Raw genomic sequence first — 23,513 nt, 5'->3', positions numbered from 1 at the left:
TAGATCTAACTGATTACATTTCCTTAAGCCGAAGCTTAATCCAGAGCAAGGCCCTAACTCTCATCAATTCTATGAAGGCTGAGAGAGGTGAAGAAGCTGCAGGAAAAGTTTTGAAGCTAGCAGAGGTGGCTCATGAGGTTTAAGGAAAGAAGCTGTCTCTATAACGTAACAGTGCAAGGTGAAGCAGCAGGTGCTAATGTAGAAGCTGCAGCAAATTATCCTGAAGATTGAGCTAAGATAATTCATGAAGGTGGTTATACTCGACAACAGATTTTCAATGTACACAAAACAATCCTATCTTGGAAGTAGATGTCATCTAGGACTTTCATAGAGAAGTCAATGCCTGACTTCAAAGTTTCAAAGATAGGCTGACTCTCTTGTTAGGGGCTAATGCAGCTGGTGACTAAAGCTCATGCCCACTTACTATCCCAAAAATCCTTGGGCCCTTAAGAATTATGCTAAATTTATTTTGCCCATGTTCTGTAAATGGAGCAACAAAGCCTGGATGACAGCATATCTGCTTACAACATGATTTACTGAATATTTTAAGCCCAATGTTGAGAACTACTACTCAGGACAAAAGATTCCTTTCAAAATATTACTGCTCATTGGCAATGCACCTGGTCATGCAGAGCTGTGATGAAGATATACAATGAGATTAATGTTGTTTTCATCCCTGCTAACACAACCATTCTGTAGCCCATGGATCAAGGAGTAATTTCAACATTCAAGTCTTACTAAGAAATATGTTTCATAAGGCTCTAGCTGCCATAAATAATGATTTCTCTGATGGATCTGGGCAAAGTAAATTGAAAACCTTCTGGAAAGGATTCACCATTTGATATGCCATTAAGAACATTTATGATTCATGGAAAGAAGTCAAATATCAACATTAACAGAGTTTGGGAGAAGTTGATTCCAGCCCTCATGGTTGATTTTTAGGGGTTCAAGACTTCGGTGAAGGCAATTACTGCAGATGTGATAGAAATAGCAAGAGAACTAGAGTTAGAAGTGGAGCATGAAGATGGGACTGAATTGCTGCAATCTTGTTTTTTGTTTTTAAGATTTTATTTATTTATTTGAGAGAGAGACAGAGACAGAGACAGAGCATGAGCAGGGGGGAGCGGCAGAGGGTGAGAGAGAGAAGCAGACTGCCCGATGAGCAGGGAGCCCAACGCGGGACTCAACCCCAGGACCCTGAGATCATGACGTGAGCTAAAGGCAGACGCTTAACCAACTGGGCCACCCAGGCGTCCCTGAATTGCTGCAATCTTATGATAAAACTTTAACAGATGAATTGCTTATTTTTTTCTTTCATTAACTTAAAAAATTAATTCCAGCATAGTTAATATACAGTTATATTAGTTATAGGTGTACAGTCTGGTGATTCAACAATTCTATACATTCTTCAGTGCTCATCATGATAAGTGTACTCTTATTCCCCTTCACCTATTTACCCATCCTCCCACCCACCTCCCCTCTGGTAACCATCAGTTCTATATAATTAGGAGTCTGTTTTTTGGTTTGTCTCTTTTTTGTTTGTTCATTTGTTTTGTTTCTTAAATTCCACATATGAGTGAAATCATATGGTATTTGTTTTTCTCTGACTAACTTATTTCACTTAGCATTATACCCTCTAGATCCATCCATGTTGTTGCAAATGGCAAGTTTTCATTCTTTTTATGGCTCGTTAATATTCTATTATATATGTATGTATATATATACATAATATATATATTAGTGTATGTATATATATATATATATATTACATCTTCTTTATCCATTCACCTATTGATAGACACTTGGGTTGCTTCCATAATTTGGCTATTGTAAATAATGCTACAATAAATATGGGGAGGCATACATCTTTTCAAATTAGTGTTTTCATATTTTTGGATAAATAGTAGTGGAATTACTAGATCACATGATAATTCTATTTTTAATATTTTGAGGAACCTCGATACTGTTTTCCACAGTGGCTGCACCAGTTCCCATACCCACCAACTGTGCACAAGAGTTCCTTTTTCAAATGAGTTGCTTCTTCTAGATGACCAAAAAAGTTGTTTCTTGAGATGGAGTCTACTCTTGGTGAAGATTCTGTGAAGATTGTTGAAATGAAAACAAAAGATTTGGAATATTACATAAATTTAGTTGATAAAGCAGTGAAAGGGTTTGAGAGAATTGACCCCAATTTTGAAAAATATCCTACAGTGGGTAGGTGCTATCAAACAGCATCACATTCTATAGAGAAATTGTTCATGAAAGGAAGAGTCAATTTATGGAGAAAACTTCATTGTTGTCTTATTTTAAAAAATTGAGAGTCACCTCAACCCTCAGCAACCACCCTGAGCCAAAGGCAGATGTTTAACCAACTGAGCCACCCAGGTCTCTGTTTAACAATATTTTATGATTAAGGTATGTACATGGGTTTTTGTTTTTTAGAGATAATGCTATTGCACACTTACATTGTAGTGTAAGTAGTCTTACAGTTTGCACTGGAAAACCAAAAAAAAAAAAAAATCATTTGACTTGTTTTGGTTGTCTGGAACAGAACCTGTAATATCTCTAACATGCTTATATGGTTAAATGTTTTTCACAAGGATGCTAAGATCTTTCAATGGATAAAGAGCAGTCTTGAACAAATGGTACTGGATATCCACATATAAAAGAATGAAGTTGGGGGATGCCTGGGTGGTTCAGTTGGTTAAGTGTCTGCCTTTGGCTCAGGTCATGATCCCAGGGTCCTGGAATCCAGTCCCACATCGGGCTCCTTGCAGGAAGCCTGCTTGTGTGCGCACGCCATGCATGTGCACACGTGCTCTCTCTCTCTCTCCCTCTGACAAATAAATAAATAAAATCTTAAAAAAAAAAAAAAAGAGGGCGCCTGGGTGGCTCAGATGGTTAAGCGTCTGCCTTCGGCTCAGGTCATGATCCCAGAGTCCTGGGATCGAGTCCCACATCGGGCTCCCTGCTCCGCGGGAAGTCTGCTTCTCCCTCTGCCTCTCTCTCTCTCTGTCTCTCATGAATAAATAAATAAAATCTTTAAAAAAAAAATTAAAAAAAAAAAAAAAAAAGAGTGAAGTTGGACCCTTACCTTGCACCATATACAGAAATTAATTCAAAATGGATCTAAGGCCTTAATATAACAGCTAAAACTGCAGAATTCAAGAAAACATAGGGCAAAAGTCTCATGATATTAAATTTGATAATGATTCCTTGCATATGACACCAAAAACACAGAAAGTAAAGAAAAAATAGATCAATTAGACTTTATTAAAATGAAAAACTTTTGTGCAGCAGAGGGCACTACCAAGGGAATAAAAAGGTAAACCACAGAATGGGAGAAAATATTTACAAATCATATATCTGATAAGAGATTAATATCCAAAAAATATTTTAAAATCTCTAAAACTCAATAACAACAAAAGAAACAATTCAATTTAAAAATAAGCAAAAGTTTCAAATAGATATTTCTCCAAAGAAGATATACAAATGGCCAATAAGCCCATGAAAAGATGTTTAACATCATTAATCATCAGGGAAATAAATCAAAACCACAATGAAATACCACTTCTCATACATTATGATGGATATTATTTTTAAAAAGGCAGAAAATATGTGTTGGCAAAGTTGAGAAGAAAATGGAACCTTTGTGCATTGTGGGAATGTAAAAAGCTGCAGCCATTGAGGAAAATAATATAGTATTTCCTCAAAAAAATTGAGTATAAAATTATCATATGATTTAGCAATTTTATTTCTGGGTATGTACCTCAAACGTTTGAAAGCCAAGACTCAACCACATATTTATAAATCAATGTTCATAGCAGCATTATTCACAATAACCAAAAGGTGGAAACAACCCAGTTTTCATCAACAGAAGAATAGATAAACAAAATATGATATGTCATATAGTGGACTACTATTTAGCCTTAAAAAGAAATGAGGTTTTGACACATTCTACAACATGGATGAACCTTGAGGATATTATTATATGTGGAAAAGCTGGATGCAAAAGGTCAAATATCACGATTCCTCTTCTGTGAGATGTCTAGAATAGTCAAATTTGTAGAGAGAGAAAGTAGAATAGTGTGTTTTAAGGACAGTTTATAAATAGAGTAATAACTATGACTGACATGCTTAGTGTGCCAAGCAGCAAAGATGAATAAGACATAGTCCCACCTATGAAAGAGGCTCATGTGAAGCAGACATGGGTATAAACAATCATGCAATACCGTAAGTATTTTGTTATATGAACAAAGAGCTTTTAAAACACAGAATACAATTCAGTTACCTGGTTAAGGGAATAGGACAGATTTCACAGTATATAGTAACATTTTAGCAGAGATAGGAAATATTTCTTCAGATGGACCACAGCAGGAAAAAGAATGGAACAAAGATGTTAAGGAGGTTTCAGTTGTAAAAGCAAAATCATAGAGGTGTAAAAATACATGGTATCACCAGGAGATGGAGCTTAAGACAGTATGGCTGGAACATAGGCTAAAATAGGGGGGGCGGTAATTTTTCCAACACAGTGAACTATAGGTAAGGGCCAGCTTGTGGAGGTTTTTAGACTGTGATTCAGTGAAATGGAATTTGGATTTTATTTTTAGTCAACTAGGATTCTATCAATGGTTATCAGCAAGGGAGGGTCACTTTCGCATTTGAGAAAGAAATGTGTTTGTAGTAGGGAGAATGGCTTGGAGTAAAAATCGAATTAGGTAACTATTTAGAGGGCCACTAAGATAGTCCTGTTAAGATATAATAAGCTCCTGAAGTTAAAGAGACTCTTTCAGACATGAGCTGACTAGGTGATTCACAGGGTCAGGGGTGATTCTGACATGCACACATCTCAAACATAATCTGAAGAAAAATGCGTCAGAAAGCAACATAATGTATTTCATTCACCTTTAGTTATGCATGAAGAGGATTTAAGAATTGTCTTTTTTTCCCCTCTAGAAATATAGCTAAAATGCCAGGAGAGTGACATTAGAATGAAGATTTCTTCTGCCTTGAAGAGGGTTAACACATCTTCTGAATTTTGTCTGCTTTTAGATTTAAGCTAAGTATTGGGAGAGTCAAGTAGGATAAAGTTTTCTGATAGTGTGCACTGTTGAATCAGATAAATTGGATCAGAAGCAGAACTGAAAATGTCCTTACAAAATATAGCGTGTCTTATATTCATGACTCCATATTTCCACTGAGGGTTCCACACCAGTACTTTCTGTGAAGGCATAATTTCAGCACAACCACATGTGTACACAGTTGTCCAATTGCAGGGACAGTGAAACACCAGAGACCAGAGCCTTTGCAGTGTACACAAACGTAGTTGTAAGTTAATAGGTTAATAAAACTCCAAAACTGAAGTCAAGGAATATTGCACAGTAGTTATTTCTAAAAGTAGTGTGTGTTTCTTTAAAATTCAATGTGTTCCTCTTTCATAAAAAAGAAATAAAAGGAGACAATATCAACATAATATTTTCAAGCAACCATTTTCTCCCTGCCTCTACCTCCAATAATTCATTGAAAGTCATTTCAGTAAGGTGCAGCCTTTAGGTTACTGAGCAGAAAATGTTTCTTTTTAATTCTTATTGCCATCATGTTTTGGTGAAATCTGAATCCTGTGTCCAATATTCTGCTACACCATCAACTCCTGTTTTCCAAATCCAAAAGCTGTTTTAGTCCTCATTATTCTTGACTCTCCTACAGCATTTAACCTTTCAAAAAGATTTTCTTCCTCATCTGAGTCTTTAAAACCTTTGTTTTCTACATCCTTCTTTTTTTTGTTATTATTATATGTTAATCACCATACATTACATCATTAGTTTTTGATGTAGTGTTCCATGATTCATTGTTTGCGTATAACACCCAGTGCTCCATTCAATACATGCCCTCTTTAATACCCATCACCAGGCTAACCCATTCCCCCAACCACCTCCCCTCTAGAACCCTCAGTTTGTTTCTCAGGGTCCATAGTCTCTCATGGTTCATCTCCCCCTCCAATTTCCCCCCTTCATTCTCCCCTCCTGCTATCTTCTTTTTTTTTTTTTTTAACATATAATGTATTATTTGTTTTAGAGGTACAGGTCTGTGATTCAACAGTCTTACACAAGTCACAGTGCTCACCATAGTACATACCCTCCCCAATGTCTATCACCCAGCCGCCCAATCCCTCCCACCCCCCACCACTCCAGCAACCCTCAGTTTGTTTCCTGAGATTAAAAATTCCTCATATCAGTGAGGTCATATGATACATGTCTTTCTCTGATTGACTTATTTCACTCAGCATAATACCCTCCAGTTCCATCCACGTCGTTGCAAATGGCAAGATTTCATTCCTTTTGATGGCTGCATAATATTCCATTGTGTGTGTGTGTATATATATATATATATATATATATATATATATATATATATATATATCATTTCTTCTTTATCCATTCATCTGTCGATGGACATCTTGGCTCCTTCCACAGTTTGGCTATTGTGGACATTGCTGCTATAAACATCGGGGTGCATGTAACCCTTCGGATCCCTACATTTGTATCTTTCGGGTAAATACCCAGTAGTGCAATTGCTGGATCATATGGTAGCTCTATTTTCAACTTTTTGAGGAACCTCCATACTGTTTTCCAGAGTGGCTGCACCAGCTTGCATTCCCACCAACAGTGTAGGAGGGTTCCCCTTTCTCTGCATCCCCGCCAACATCTGTCGTTTCCTGACTTGTTAATTTTAGCCATTTTGACTGGTCTGAGGTGGTATCTCATTGAGGTTTTGATTTGGATTTCCCTGATGCCGAGCAATGTTGAGCACTTTTCCGTGTGTCTGTTGGCCATTTGGATGTCTTCTTTGGAAAAATGTCTGTTCATGTCTTCTGCCCATTTCTTGATTGGATCATTTGTTCTTTTGGTGTTGAGTTTGATGAGTTCTTTATAGATTTTGGATACTAGCCCTTTATCTGATATGGCATTTGCAAATATCTTCTCCCATTCTGTAGGTTGTCTTTTGGTTTTGTTGACTGTTTCTTTTGCTGTGCAAAAGCTTTTCATCTTGATGAAGTCCCAATAGTTCATTTTTGCCCTTGCTTCCCTTGCCTTTGGCGATGTTTCTAGGAAGAAGTTGCTGTGGCTGAGGTCGAAGAGGTTGCTGCCTGTGTTCTCCTTTAGGATTTTGATGGACTCCTGTCTCACATTGAGGTCTTTCCACCATTTTGAGTCTATTTTTGTGTGTGGTGTAAGGAAATGGTCTAGTTTCATTCTTCTGCATGTGGCTGTCCAATTTTCCCAACACCATTTGTTGAAGAGACTGTCTTTTTTCCATTGGACATTCTTTCCTGCTTTGTCAAAGATTAGTTGACCGTAGAGTTGAGGGTCCATTTCTGGGCTCTCTATTCTGTTCCATTGATCTATGTGTCTGTTTTTGTGCCAGTACTATACTGTCTTGATGATGACAGCTTTGTAATAGAGCTTGAAGTCCAGAATTGTGATGCCACCAGCTTTGCTTTTCTTTTTCAACATTCCTTGGCTATTTGGGGTCTTTTCTGGTTCCATACAAATTTTAGGATTATTTGTTCCATTTCTTTGAAAAAAGTGGATGGTATTTTGATGGGGATTGCATTGAATGTGTAGATTGCTCTAGGTAGCATTGACATCTTCACAATATTTGTTCTTCCAATCCATGAGCATGGAACATTTTTCCATTTCTTTGTGTCTTCCTCATTTTCTTTCATGAGTATATTATAGTTTTCTGAGTGCAGATTCTTTGCCTCTTTGGTTAGATTTATTCCTAGGTATCTTACGGTTTTGGGTGCAATTTAAATGGAATCGACTCCTTAATTTCTCTTTATTCTGTCTTGTTGTTGGTGTATAGGAATGCCACTGATTTCTGTGCATTGATTTTATAGCCTGACACTTTACTGAATTCCTGGATGAGTTCTAGTAGTTTTGGGGTGGAGTCTTTTGTGTTTTCCACATAAAGGATCATCTCATCTGCAAAGAATGAGAGTTTGATTTCTTCTTTGCCGATTCAGATGCCTTTTATTTCTTTTTGTCTGATTGCTGTGGCTAGGACTTCTAATACTATGTTGAATAGCAGTGGTGATCGTGGACATCCCTGCCATGTTCCTGACCTTAGGGAGAAAGCTCTCAGTTTTTCCCCATTGAGAATGATATTCGCTGTGGGTTTTTCATAGATGGCTTTTATGATATTGAGGTATGGACCCTCTATCCCTATACTCTGGAGAGGTTTGATCAAGAAAGGATGCTGTACTTTGTCAAATGCTTTTTCTGCATCTATTGAGAGGATCATATGGTTCTCGTTCTGTCTTTTATTAATGTATTGTATCACATTGATTGATTTGTGGATGTTGAACCAAACTTGCAGCCCAGGGATAAATCACACTTGGTTGTTGTGACTAATCCTTTTAATGTACTGTTGGATCCTATTGGCTAGTATTTTGGTGAGAATTTTTGCATCCATGTTCATCAAGGATATTGCTCTGTAATTCTCCTTTTTGATGGGGTCTTTGTCTGGTTTGGGAATCAAGGTAATGGTGGCCTCATAAAACGAGTTTGGAAGTTTTCCTTCCATTTCTATTTTTTTGGAACAGTTTCAGAAAAATAGGTATTAATTCTTCTTGAAATGTTTGGTACAATTCCCCTGGGAAGCCATCTGGCCCTGGGCTTTTGTTTCTTGGGAGATTTTTGATGACTGCTTCAATTTCCTTAGTGGTTATAGGTCTGCTCAGGTTTTCTGTTTCTTCCTGGTTCAGTTTTGGTAGTTGATGCATCTCTAGGAATGCATCCATTTCTTCCAGATTATCTAATTTGTTGGCATAGAGTTGCTCATAATATGTTCTTATAATTGTTTGCAGTTCTTTGGTGTTGGTTGTGATCTCTCCTCTTTCATTCATGATTTTATTTATTTGGGTCATTTCTCTTTTCTTTTTGATAAGTCTGGCCAGGGGTTTATCAATCTTGTTAATTCTTTCAAAGAAAGAGCTCCTAGTTTCATTGATCTGTTCTACTGTTATTTTGGTTTCTATTTCATTGATTTCTGCTCTGATCTTTATTATTTCTCTTCTCTTGTTGGTTTTAGGCTTTATTTGCTGTTCTTTCTCCAGCTCTTTTAGTTGTAGGGTTAGGTTGTGTATTTGAGACCTTTCTTGTTTCTTGAGAAAGGCTTGTATAGCTATATACTTTCCTCTTGGGACCACCTTTGCTGCATCCCAAAGATTTTGAACAGTTGTGTTTTCATTTTTATTTGTTTCCATGAATTTTTTTACCTCTTCTTTAATTTCCTCGTTGACCCACTCATTCTTTAGTAGGATGCTCTTTAGCCTCCATGTATTTGAGTTCCTTCCAACTTTCCTCTTGTGATTGAGTCTAGTTTCAAAGCATTGTGGTCTGAAAATAGGCAGGGAATGATCCCAAACTTTTGGTACCAGTTGAGACCTGATTTGTGACCTAGGATGTGATCTATTTTGGAGAATATTCCATGGGCACTAGAGAAGAATATGCATTCTGTTGCTTTGGGATGGAATGTTCTGAATCTATCTGTGAAATCCATTTGTTCCAGTGTGTCATTTAAAGTCTTTATTTCCTTGTTGATCTTTTGCTTAGATGATTTGTCCATTTCAGTGAGGGGGTGTTAAAGTCCCCCACTATTATTGTATTGTTGTCGATGTGTTTCTTTGCTTTTGTTATTAATTGGCTTATATAATTGGCTGCTCCCATTTAGGGGCATAGATATTTACAATTGTTAGATCTTCTTGTTGGATAAACCCTTTAAGTAGGATATAGTGTCCTTCCTCATCTCTTATTACAGTCTTTGGTTTAATATCTAATTTGTCTGATATAAGGACTGCCACCCCAGCTTTCTTTTGGTGTCCATTAGCATGGTAAATGGTTTTCCACCCCCTTACTTTCAATCTGGGGGTGTCTTTGGATCCAAAATGAGTCTCTTGCAGACAGCATATTGATGGGTCTTGTCTTTTTATCCAATCTGATAGCCTGTGTCTTTTGATTGGGGCATTTAGCCCATTTACATTCAGGGTAACTATTGAAAGATAGGAATTTAGTGCCATTGTATTGCCTGTAAGGTGACTGTTACTGTATATTGTCTGTGTTCCTTTATGGTTTATGTTGCTTTTAGGCTCTCTCTTTGCTTAGAGGACCCCTTTCAATATTTCTTGTAGGGCTGGTTTTGTGTTTGCAAATTCCTTTAGTTTTTGTTTGTCCTGGAAGCTTTTTATCTTTTCTTCTATTTTCAATGAGAACCTAGCTGGATATAGTATTCTTGGCTGCATATTTTTCTTATTTAGTGCTCTGAATAGATCATGCCAGTCCTTTCTGGACTGCCAGGTCTCTGTGGATAGGTCTGTTGCAATCTATATTTCTACCATTGTAGGTTACATATCTCTTCTCCTGAGCTGCTTTCAGGATTTTCTCTGTGTCTCTGAGACTCATAGGTTTTACTATTAGATGTCAGGGTGTTGACCTGTTTTTCTTGATTTTGAGAGGGGTTCTCTGTGCCTCCTGGATTTTGATGCCTGTTTCCTTCCCCAAATTAGGGAAGTTCTCTGTTATAATTTGCTCCAGTATACCTTCTGCCCTTCTCTCTTTTTCTTCTTCTTCTGGGATCCCAATTATTCTAATGTTGTTTCGTCTTACAGTATCACTTATCTCTCCAATTCTGGCCTCGTGATCCAGTAGTTGTTTATCTCTCTTTTTCTCAGCTTCTTTCTTTTTCATCATTTGGTCTTCTATATCAGTAATTCTCTCCTCTGCCTCTTTATCCTAGCAATTAGAGCCTCCATTTTTGATTGTACCTCATTAATAGCCTTTTCGATTTCAACTTAGTTCTTTTATTTCTCCAGCAAGGGTTTCTCTAATAACTTCCATGCTTTTTTCAAGCCCAGCTAATATCTTTAAAATCATCATTCTGTACTCTAGTTCTGACATCTTACTAATGTCCGTATTGATTAGGTCCCTGGCAGTCAGTACTGCCTCTTTTTCTTTTTTTTGAGGTGATTTTTTCCATCTTGTCATTTTGTCCAGAGGAGAATAGATGAATGAGAGAACAAAATGCTAACAGGGTAACAATGTCCCCCGAAAATATACACTAAACAAATCAGAAAAGACCTGAAACTGAGGGAAAAGAAAGAAAAGAAAGAAAAAAGAAAAAGATAAAAACAAAAACAAAACAAAACAAAAAAATTGGAATATGATCAAATATGATCAGGCTGGTGCATAGATCAGTGCCACACACTAGATTTGGCGTGTATTTTGGTCTGTTAGAAGAAAGTGCCTCCCAAAATTTTAAAGAAATGAAAACTTATATATGTACAAAAATAAGGGTTAATACGATGAAGGGATGGAATATGACTGCAAAGATGAAAACTATAAAAGATTTTATAAAGGAATTGATAAGAAGTTGGTTGAAAAAAGAAAGAAGAGGATTTAAAAAAAAAGGGGAGAGAATGTGATCAGGCAGGAGACTAGAACAAAGCCATACACTAGAGATTTAGGGTATATTTTGTTCTGTTAGAAGAAACTGTATCCTAAAATTTTAAAGAGAAAACAACTTATATATATATACCAAAAATAAGGGTAACTTCTATGAAGGGATAAAAATGAAAAATAAAAACATATTTTTTTATAAAAGAGATTGATAAAATGTTGGTTGAAAAAGGGAAAAAGAAAAATTCCAAAAAAAAAAGAAAGTTAAAAAAATAATTAACTTTGAAAGACTAAAGAATCATGGGAAAAAAGCCATGAATTCTTTGTGCAGTATTCCCCTAGTGCTGGAATTCTGCCATTCTCATTGATGGGTAAACTTGGTCTTGGCTGGCTGTTCTTGCTGATCTTCTGGGGGAGGGGCCTGTTGCTGTGGTTCCCAAATGTCTTTGCTGGAGGCAGAATTGCTCCGCCCTTGCTGGTCCAGGCTAAGTAATCTGCTCAGGTTTGCTCTCGGGAGCTTTTGTTCCCTGCAAGCTTTCAGTACAGCTTTGGAGGATGAGAGTGAAATGGTGGCCTCCCAGTCTCTGCCCCGGAGGAACCGAGAATCGGGTCCCCACTCCTCAGTGCGTCCCCAGGGAAAAGCAGTCAATTAGTCCCGTCTCCCCGGTCTCCGGCCACGCTCCGAGCTCACCCGGCCTGTGACCGGGTGTTTCTATCTCTGGCACCCGACCCTGTGTGGAGTCTCCAAACCCAGCAGATCCCTGCAGGGCGCTTCCGTGCCACTCCTCCTGGGGGTGGAAGGTGAGTCTCCCCGATCTGCCACTTGTTGGGTCCCTGCTGGAGGAGCAGTGGCCTGACTGTGCCGCGGATCACGATTTATGGCAACCCCAAGCTGAGAGCCCGCTCCTCGGCTCCGTCTCTGCAGCCGGCTTCTCCACTCTGGTACCTGGGAGCTCTGCCACACTCAGGCACTCCTGGTTTTTCTGTGACCCCAAGGGTCCTGAGACCACACTGTCCCGCGAGGGTTCCACCCCCCCCCACTGCTTAGCCACTGGAGCAACGTCCCTTAGCGGAGCCGACTTCTAAAAGTTCCGATTTTGTGCTCTGCTGCTCTATCACTTGCCAGAAGCGGGGGACGGAGGCCCCTCCCCCGCCGTCTATCCTCCCCAATATCGCCTCGGATTCACTTCTCCGCACGTCCTACCTCCCAGAAATGTGTCACTTTTCTGTTCAGAGAGTTGTTGCTATTCTTTTCTTCGATCTCCTGTTGAGTTTGTAGGTGTTTAGAATGGTTTGATCCCTATCCAGCTGAATTCCTGGGACCAGACGAAATCCAGGTCTCCTACTCCTCTGCCATCTTGCTCCTCCCCCCCTTAATTATATATTTTTAATGATATTTTACCTATGTCTGCTATTTCCTCTATTAGAATACGAGTTATATAGTGCTTACTCGTGTCATTTTGCACACAGAAGATACATCGGATTTGTTAATACCTATTTTAAGTTTGTAAGACAGAAGTTTAGGAAGAATATGACAGCCGCAAATAAAATAAAATTCTTACCAAAAGCAAAGAGGGAGTTACACACAAGGACATTTTACCATTTTCCCTGCTGTTAAAAGATGTACATGTTTTCTTTTTAAAAGAATACCTGTTGTCTGCACAATGGTAACTATTCCCAAAGAAATCACTATGTGAATGTTGTACATCTTTGCAGATCATTAATGCTGCACTTGCTTTGGCGGCAAGACCCAAAAGTCAAGTGGTCAAAAAAACCATGGAAATGTACAAGCACACGTGGGAGAATCATATCCATGTCCTCACCGAAGCTGTAGATGACATTACAAGCATTGATGACTTCCTTGCTGTATCTGGTATGTTTTGAATCTTTTAATTTATACATTTGCTCTTGTCAATTTTCTGAAACAGGATAATTCTGAAAATAATTAATTTTATGCAATATAATGAGATTCTTGTTAATGATCATCTTTCTCGAAGCCAAGTACTGCTATGTGTGATCTACTCTAGGATAATGAGCTTCATGCCTTGTAATCCTTACAATTCAACAATTTACACTGTGTCTCTAAAAGAAACGCCTATTCATAGACAAAGCATAATTGAAAATAGTACTGGAAATCTTAGGCATTTTCTGGCTTTTTGAATAAATAATCATCTCCCCCTTTAATATATTTATATCTTTTGATTTCTCTGCACTTCTTTTCTAACATAATTTTTCTTCACTAGAAAATTTAGATAGATAGATAGAGAGGAAAACTCTTCATTGATTTGAGGTACAATATGTACTTCAGCTTCCAGTATATGTATTTGAATAACGGTGATCTAAATAATCAAATAAATAAGTCTAAACAGCTTACTACATCAGTTACAGATGGGCTTGAGATTTCATGTCAAACCTAGATGATTCTTTTATCACATAACAGAATAGCATACCATAGGATTATGAAATTACTCTAATAAAACCATACTCTCAGAAGCATAACTCAGGTTTTGATTATATTGTTAGAACAGCAAAGAACTAAATACTTCTTAATCTTTTTTTATTTTCTTAGAAAAATTAAGCCTCTCCTTAAAATAAATTACATTTTGGGGGCACCTGGCCGGCTCAGTCGGAAGAGCAGGTGACTCTTGATCTCAGGGTCCTGAGTTTGAGCCCCATGTTGGGTGTAGAGATTATTTAAATAAAAACTTTTTAAAAATAAAATAGATTACATCTTTTTCCTTTTTTTTTGAAAGAGACTGGAATGTGATATTATTTTTTATAAAATGAATATTCTTGTGAATTTCTAAAATCATTTTATCTTTTAAAAGTTTCCTGATGTTTTTTGTTTAACCTGTGGAACTCATTACTTTCATGCATGTATATATTCTCATCTTGAATGATAGTTCTGGAAACCTGGTGTATTTTCATGGTACATCAATGAAAGAAATGTATGGTAATTATTTAATAAATTGTTTTATTTCTGGAGAGCTGAAAACTTTGAAAATAATAGAAAATGTATGGGTGAAAATATTAACATCCCTTGATCCCACTATTCAGAAATAACAACCATTGATATCTGATTTATTTCCATCCAAATATATATATATATATATATATTTATATATATAAATATATATGTATAAATTTATGTTTTTAAATAATTGTGTCATGAGGCATATAATAAATATTTGGCTGAATTTTCCCACATCATTATACATTTTTCAAAAAAAGCTGTTTTTCTTAGCATTTAGATAAATTGCAATTTTAACTATTATAAACAATGCTATGTTAAGCATATTTTTGTCTATTTACTGTCTTCTTAGTATAGATTTTGTGTGTATGTGTGTCCAATCAACATCTTATACAGGGGCAATCTTTGGTTTAATTATTAAATGCTAGATTCCGTTCTTTAATTGGTTCTTTTGGTTACAAAACAAAGAAACCTGCTCACACTACTCTCTGTAAAGGCAGTTTATTATAGGTATACTAATGACACAATAGGGAGAAGCTCCTGGACACATAAGAGCAAGAACTGTAATTGGTCTGTCCTTGCGTGATTAGAGCTGTGGGAGCCCTGAGGTCTGAGCAAGTCCATAGGTCCTGAGAACAGGAGCTCATGCTTTTTCTTTTCAGTGCTGGATTAACCTGACCCCCCAACCTTCTGAGTCTGCTACTTTCTGTGAACAGCTTTAGCACTTCAGCATGCTTTTCCTACACATAACAGAAAACTCATATGGAAGTTCCCTAAGTAACAAATAAACAAAAACAACAAAAATTCTGTTAGAAAAGAAGTGCAGAGAAATCAAAAGATATAAATATTTATATACATGAGGGAAGGTACCTCATGTAACTAGATGTTTAAGATAGTTGATTCTAAACTTACTCGCCTAAGCATACCGAAGGACTTAGATAGGAATAGTCAAGACATATGAGGAATAGTATTTTATCACTAACATTGTTTAGAATTGTCAGTACAGGATAATAATTAAAAAGTGGATTAATATTTAATGTGTTTCATGTTTGTTTTAAAATTCTCTACAGATAATGCACTCCATTAGTTTCTATATCCAGGGTGGATTGTTTCTACTTTCCTGCCCTTTGGATGTTCTAGCTGGTAGTGCTCTAAGGTTATTAATGACCTCTGTAGACATCTCCAGATTCTATTGACCTTCCCTCATGGTTGCGTCTCAGAGCTTACATCTCAAGCATCGTACAATACCACCTAAAGCAGGAAGGCAAGGTAGCTTGTTGGCTTCAAGTTATCAGGTGGAAATCTTTCCTGGTTGACTTCCATCAGACTTTCTCTTATGTGTCATAGGTCAAAACTTGTTCCTGTACCTACACCTGAACCAACTGCTGGCAAAAGGAAATGGGATTTCCATGATAGGCTTAGAATGGTGACAAATGATTAATAACTGACTGGGGGCCAGAGGAAATGGTAGTCCTAATTTGTAGCACTTCCTGAATTCTGTGCCGTAAATACTGTCACATAAGCAGGTTTTAAGCTACCAATGTGATGTCACTGAAGAGATGCAAAAAAACAAGTCTTGTGAGTTGGTATAACAGATTCTAGCAGACTACTGGGCTTAGACCAGTCGTAATTCAACCTCTCTGACTAATTACTTACAATGCAAACAAAATCAGAGGTTTTATGAGCAGAAAAGAAGGGAAATTGGCTGTTGACTAGAGACAAAAGATGTCTACCCCAGGCACTCTTTTCTCAGGTTTCTGTGCTTTCATAAACTTGTCTTGTTTAGTTTAGCATGAGCCCCATTGATGATTCTCATTACATCATAACTTTCAACATCGGTTCCCACAAATAATGGCATCTTTTCTCACAATCTTCTAGCTGGCTTTATATATACATCTTTTTTAGTACTAGGCTAGAAGTCCTAAGTCCAAGATCACAGGCCAACCAATGGGTGGGGTACTTTATTTCAGATAGCTAATCATGCTTCACAGAGCAGTGATGGTGGCTGTCACAGCCTGGCAGCTTTTGTGTGGGGGCAGGTTGTCTTAGAAAAAGTTGCAGATGTGATTAGCAGTGAACAACTTTTCTGGTGACACTTTATAATGATCGTTCAGAAATCCTGTTTGTACTCACAGACTGCCAGGTAGAAAAACTGACAACTTAGTTCATGTTTGTGAATTACCTAGAGGATATTCTTTTTCATGATTTTTATAAAATAATTTCATCTTTTTCTTCGGCTTTCTTTCAGTACTTGATAATAATACTCAATTCTTTTGTTGTTATTGTTTTCTTTTATAAGAATAAATAATAGAGGCCCTGCAAAGATTCCCACTTTTCTTCTGAGTCAGTTGTGAAAATTTGGCGCTTCTCCGAACATCAGCTGTCCGCATTAAAATATAAACAAAACTTAAAACCTAAAACCAGTGAGAAAGGATTCTTGGACTTTAAACTATTATTTTATTGTCATTGGCAAAGGTAGGGATCACAGTGGTAAAATGTTTGCATTATAATAATGTTTCAGAGTGATTAGATCATCTAATATTGACTAACAGCTTTTGAAATAATAACAAATGTCTTTTAACTATTGCTTTTCCCAATATAGAAATATCATTGATGATTTTTAAATTGTATGTTTATATAATCACCAAATTTTTCATGATATACAGAACTCAAAATACCAATTTTTAGAAGCCATTTTTGTATTATTTTGTTTTGTCATATACATAGAAAACTCTGAACATAAGTACAATCAGTGTTTTCTTGAAAACCATAACATATAGCAACTTCATCAATTTATTATATATTTAATTTTTTTATGTGTAAAAATAAAATGAAACAGTGAACCAAAACCCACCTTTAAAATCAAAGGGATGTTTGGCTAACTAAGTTCTTTGACATTTAGTTGTCCAAAAAAGGATCTTTCCAGTTTAGTGTTATTTATGTAATACTTTCAGTATCATCTTGCAAGTAATTAGAAAAAAAATTTTAAATGCATAGGTCTCCAAACTTTTTGTCCCATCACTGACTGTAGGACTTATCCCCACTCCATTCACTATTCTTTGTTTTTGTTTGTGTGTGGGTGTTTCTTTTTGTTGTTGTTGTTTTATCACTCTCTGAAAATACGTGTAACAGAACACTTGTCAGAGAGTTGCTGGACTGGAAGACTCTTTGACCACATCAAGGTCTGTCTTTCTTGTAGACAGAAGATGTTCCTATGTGATGAGATTTGTGAAGCTCTGTCTTTCCAGCCTGCCAAGATGCCTGAAATCCCCAATATTAGTTATCCACATGGGAAAATAAAAAGTTTAAAATCTCCATTTAAGATGCAAATTTGGGAGAGGAAACATATTAACACATGCCTCAACTTTTTGAATCATTGCCTTAATTGACTCATAGTGAATTGTAACCCCAAGGAACTAAGCTCAGAAGAAGTACACTTTGATAGAAGAGGAAATGACTTGGACCATATGAACTATTTAACAATTACTAAGAACTGACTAAATGTGAGGGTTTGTGAAGATATGAACTTTTTTTCATTTATTCATTCATTCCTTAAATATTTATTGCATAATTTGAAGTGCTAAACCCTACAAAAGTTACTTGAGGTTGAAAAAAAATTTAAAAGTTAGGCGGGAGAGATAACTTGCAAGAAAGCTATGATAATTGGGATTGTTGGAGGGAAGGGACCACATGAGGAATGGAGTAAGCTACAGACAATGGTTTGGAATTTTCTAAAACAGAGATTGACCACTTACTGATTAGAATTAGCTCTGTTGTTCCGTTATTGTAAAAGATTTTCTCATTTTAAAGATAGTATCATATTGACTCTCAGTGAAGTATAGTGTTGAAAGATGCTTGGAGATCTCTTTCTTCCATGTTCTAAATTTCTAATACACCCACTTTTCTCCATATCCACTGCTCTCACCCCTCAGTTCAAACCACTCTCTCTTACCTTAATCACCACATAATTTTTCTAGTTGAACCTCCTGTTTCCAGTTTGCTTGAAGGCTTTCAATAGGTATTTGCTGAATGAATAAAAGTATTTATTCCCCTTTATAATTCTGTGTGAGATTAATTTGAGGAGGTTTATGTCTTATGCTTTGAATAAATGTGTTCATCTTTGGAATAAATAGTTTAAGAAATCTTCAAGTTATGAAAAATAACTTTAAGCATTAATCATCACAATGTTCTGTGACCTTGACTTAGTAACACAAAGATAATTCTGATGCTACCCTCAAAATTGCACTAACAAAATCCTCCCCATTCATGACATTGTGGTAAACATGATCTTTGGCTTCTAAAAAGTTTTATCTGAATCATTTGACAAAGAAAAATGAAAATAAATAGACTTATAATTTTCTTTCAAAATTAATAAACACATAATATTAGCAAGATCAAAATGTTAAGTCAGTTGCACACAAACTAAGCACTCTTAATATAATGGTTATGGAATAGGTGCTGGGACTAAAGGATGACCAACATAGTATATATCTGTGCAAAGATAAGTTATATAACAATAACCAATTATCTATTTTCATACATTCACTTATATATCTCTTCAATATATACCTATTTGAAATTTTAGTTGATTAAAGGCATCAAGACATGATGTGTTTCAATAAAAATATATTCTTTTAAAATTGGGATTGAAACAATATTCTGCAAAAATGGATTTTGATAAAAATATACTGAATATCAACTATATGCAAGGCAATATGCTGGGAAGTAGAGGAGGCTGTAAAGAAGGAAAAGGCACAGGGCGCCTGGGTGGCTCAGTTGGTTAAGCGACTGCCTTTGGCTCAGGTCATGATCCTGGAGTCCCAGGATCGAGTCCTGCATCAGGCTCCCTGCTCAGCAGGGAGTCTGCTTCTCCCTCTGACCCTCCCCCCTTTCATGTGCTCTCTCTGTCTCTCTCATTGTCTCTCTCAAATAAATAAAATCTTTAAAAAAAAAAAAAAGAAGGAAAAGGCACAAAGTTTGCTTTCAGAGAACACACAATCTAGTATATCAAATTAAATTCCAAAGGATTTTAATCATCATATTAACAAAATGCTATGCAGTTAATCCTGCTGGAATGTCAGAGTATTGAGGGGAACATTTTTAAGGATATAGCATTTGAACTGAATTGTTGAATTTAACCTCGAAGAAATTGGAATAGCATCCCAGAAAAAGAAAAAAGTGTGTGAAAGTGCACGGTAGCTTTGAGGAAGGGCAAGTTGACCAGCATTACAGGAACAGAGGGTACATCTGGTTTGGTACTGGGCTTACAAAGTCAATGGGTGATATTATATAAAACCCTAAACATTTGAGGAAGATGTAGATCACCTAAAATATTAACTAGTAGTGTCGCAGACTACATCAGTTTTTCAGATCACTAACTCTGAAAATCACCCTTACAGAATTAGGTAGTAGAGAGCTAAATAATGATTTAATTGTTCTTAGAAGTGAAAATAAAGTAAACCCAATATAAAGCAGATGTTCCCTCATTTTCTCCACCTCACCTCCAAGGAATTAAAACGTTTAAGACTGACACATCCAAGATGTAACAATAGGAAGGTGAGGTGAGAGCCAATTTGATGACTTAAACCTGGCTCAGGCTGAATAACTTGGGTGCCTGTTTACCAAGAAAAAAAAATCTCTTCTTCATCTGGATAATCCAGTGATGACCTGCAGCCAGGATCTCCTATGCCATTGGCTAAAATCAAGAGACAGTTTTGTGGTTGTAAGATTCTTTTCTCTGGGTCCTTTGTGACTACATTTTCACATAATGGTATATGCCTCAGTGATCGCCATGGAGACTGTGGGGAAATCATACAGCTTTACGTAAGTCATGGAAAGACAGGGAGAAAGCATGCTTTCAGAAATGATTGAATAGGCTCTCCCGAAGTAATCCACTATTTCTCTATTGCTAATTAGGCTTTGAATGACTGCCTATACTTACATGATGAAAGAATAGTTTGGGCATGTGAACTGGAATTTATCATGCATCATTCCATGTACTCACAGGCAAGTTCACTCAAGATGCTCTCATTTGAATGAACAACGGATACCCTGCAGTACTATTGTTTGAATATTATGAATTCAATTTTTAGAAAAGCCATAATTAGAAGTCCTCTTTTGACTTTGTCAAAATCAGATTTGAGAATTTTTATCAGAACTTTAAGGTAGAGCTGGAGTAATCATCAATAATCTTACTGATGAAATAAATAGCACTAAGGGCTTGCATCTTAGACTCGTATATAAAGGTAATAAACATTTCCTAAATTCTGAAGATGCCCTAGCTATGTACTTACAAATGCTCCAAATGACAAAATAGACCTTTAATAAAGGATTTTCTTAAAATTGCCTCAGTGAATGTATGTACACTATTAGTTACCATATTATTTGCAATAGACACAAATTTCAGAAACTTTCAACAAAAACAGAATCAAAGTGATTACCAAAATTTCATTTGTATTTAGTTATTTCTAGGCAGTGTCTCAACTGTAAGCACATGTATTTAATAAGTGTAATTTGGATAAATAAAAATCCTTAATATGGTGAATCCTGTGAGAAATTACATTAGTTAAGGGTTTAGAGGGCAAGTTTCTCCTTGCCATATAATACTGCCCCACGTACTTGTAATTCTAAGACATGCTCCTGAGCATTCTGAAAGACCAAAGTCTCCAGCTAGAGATGAAGGGGTTTTAGGCAGGAAAAGCAGGATGCTCCTTACCTACATTTTCTCCAAAGGTAGGAGAAATGGAAAAAGCATGCCTCCTGCTAGATACAGGATCTGAAAGTAGGGAGTCATGTATCTGAGCTTGCAAGTTTGTGTTGGCATAGTTTTAAGAACTTTAATAGCATCCTGGAGAATCTTAACAAAACAATAAAAACCTCTGCTTACAGAGTGGCCCCAGAGCTTGTGCTGTGAACAATTTATGTATATTTGAGAAATACAGCTAAGGATTACATTTTCACAAAGCATATATCATTCCTACTAAGATTTCACCACTAAAGGAAATCTTAGAGTTGAGGCATCAAGACAATGGACTATATCCCTAGAATCCATGGGAAGCACAAGAAAAGAAGAGTTTGGAAGGGGTTAAGTGTGCTTAGGATTAATGATTTTGTCATTTCCTACCAAATTTATGATCTTTGAGCAATAATTTCTACTCACCAAATGCCCTTCTCTAAAATGTTAATAATTATATTATTATTATTATTATTTTTTAATAATTATATTATTTTGCCATGGTCTGAATGTTTGTGTCCTCCCAAATTCCTATGTTGAAACCCTAGTGTCGTATGTGAAAGTATTAGAAGGCAGGGCCTTTGGATGGTACTTAGGTCAGGAGGATGAAGCCCTCATAAAGGGGATTAATATTCTCATAAAGGAGACCCTACAGAGATCCCTTGTCCCTTCCATTATGTGAGAATATAGGGAGAAGGCATTGGATGTGAACCAGGAAGAGGGCTCTCACCAGAATGCAACCTTGCTGATACCGCGATCTTGGATTTCCCAGTCTCTACAACAGTGAAAAATAAATTTCTGTCATTTATAAACTACCCAGGCTGTATTATTTTGTTAGAGCAGGATTCATTGACTAAAATATATTTATTAATTTATTTAACAAATATATACTGAGCACCTACTAGGTGATGAGATTGTTTTAAATCCTGGAGCTAGAACAATCAATGTAACAGACATAACTCCCTGCCCTCTTAGAACTCACATTTTCACATGGTTGGAAGGATTAAATAAAATGATATATTTAATATGCTTTGAAGAGTGATTAGAACATAATAAGTGGCCCAGTAAAAGATAGACATTATTACTAGCATCAGTGGCAGGCCACTGCTAAAATTTAAAACAGGTATGATAAAGATAAACCTCTTTAAAGGAGCTACCTTGTTAAACCATCCCAATAGTTAGTACATTATAGTTTATCAAAATAACTTAAAAAATTATCTAGCTATCACATGTCAAAATTTATAAAATCCTGGGAAAGGTTATACAAGGGTCTTTAATCTTACATATAGTACCAAGTATGACTAAAGTTAAGGTTTGGTAAAGCTGTATGGTAAGATTATATTGTTTATTATTCTATACACTCTAGTCTTTTAGAAATGCTTGAAATATTTCACAATTTTTTTAAAAATCTAGTCATCATTTTGATACCCTCACCCACAAAACAGGGGTAAAAAAATCATACAAGATCTCACAAAATATCATTCCATCAGAATCTGACCCTGTTGATAAAGGTTTAGGTTCACCTTCACAAAGCATTTTCTTTTTTTTTTAAAGATTTTATTTATTTATCTGACAGAGAGAGACACAGCGAGAGAGAGAACACAAGCAGGGGGAGTGGGAGAGGGAGAAGCAGGCTTTCCACTGAGCAGGGAGCCCGATGCGGGGCTCGATCCCAGGACCCTGGGATCATGACCTGAGCCGAAGGCAGACGCTTAACGACTGAGCCACCCAGGTGCCCCTCCACAAAGCATTTTCTTAAACTGTATTACTGAGATTCACGATCAAGCTCAAGAATACTGGATGATCTCCATTATTTGGTGATCTCTTTTATCATATTTAGCCAAAAAAATGTGTGGTGCCTGTATTAAAAGTACTTTATTAAAGCATGATATATATTTACACTGTCACAATTTAAATAAATGAATTCATAATTTTTCTGCATCAATATTTATATGGTTCTAATAGCTGTTCCATAGTGTGTGTGTTTACTTTGGTGCATGACTTTTTTTATCTTTTTTTTTTTAATTTAATTTTATTACGTTATGTTAGTCACCATACATCATTAGTTTTTGATGTAGTGATCCATGATTCATTGTTTTCGTATAACACCCAGTGCTCCATGCAGTATGTGCCCTGCTTAATACCCATCATTGGGCTAACCCATCCCCCCACCCCCATCCCCTCTAAAACCCTCAGTTTGTTTCTCAGAGTCCATAATCTCTCATGGTTCATCTCTCTCTCTGATTCCCCCCACCTTCATTTTTCCCTTCCTTCTCCTAATGTCCTCCATGCTATTCCTTATGTTCCACAAATAAGTGAAACCATATGATAATTGACTTTCTCTGCTTGACTT

General features: G+C 36.5%; 1 protein-coding gene across 5 annotated transcripts in view; it reads left to right on the top strand.

Annotated features, from left to right (window-relative positions):
- CTNNA3 (catenin alpha 3) overlaps positions 1 to 23,513 on the top strand; it is a 1,817,935-nt gene that overhangs the window by 1,212,569 nt on the left and 581,853 nt on the right. For all 5 annotated transcript variants that reach the window (XM_032423981.1, XM_032423980.1, XM_032423979.1 and 2 more), the window contains one exon: positions 13,173 to 13,329. In XM_032423981.1, coding sequence (XP_032279872.1) covers positions 13,173 to 13,329 — 157 coding nt within the window. The remainder of the gene's footprint in view (positions 1 to 13,172; positions 13,330 to 23,513) is intronic.

This window comes from Phoca vitulina, unplaced genomic scaffold, assembly GCF_004348235.1.
Source record: "Phoca vitulina isolate PV1807 unplaced genomic scaffold, GSC_HSeal_1.0 scaffold29, whole genome shotgun sequence".
Lineage (NCBI taxonomy): Eukaryota > Metazoa > Chordata > Mammalia > Carnivora > Phocidae > Phoca > Phoca vitulina.
The sequence above is the reverse complement of the archived record's forward strand: the minus strand, read 5'-3'. Positions and strand labels throughout refer to the sequence as shown.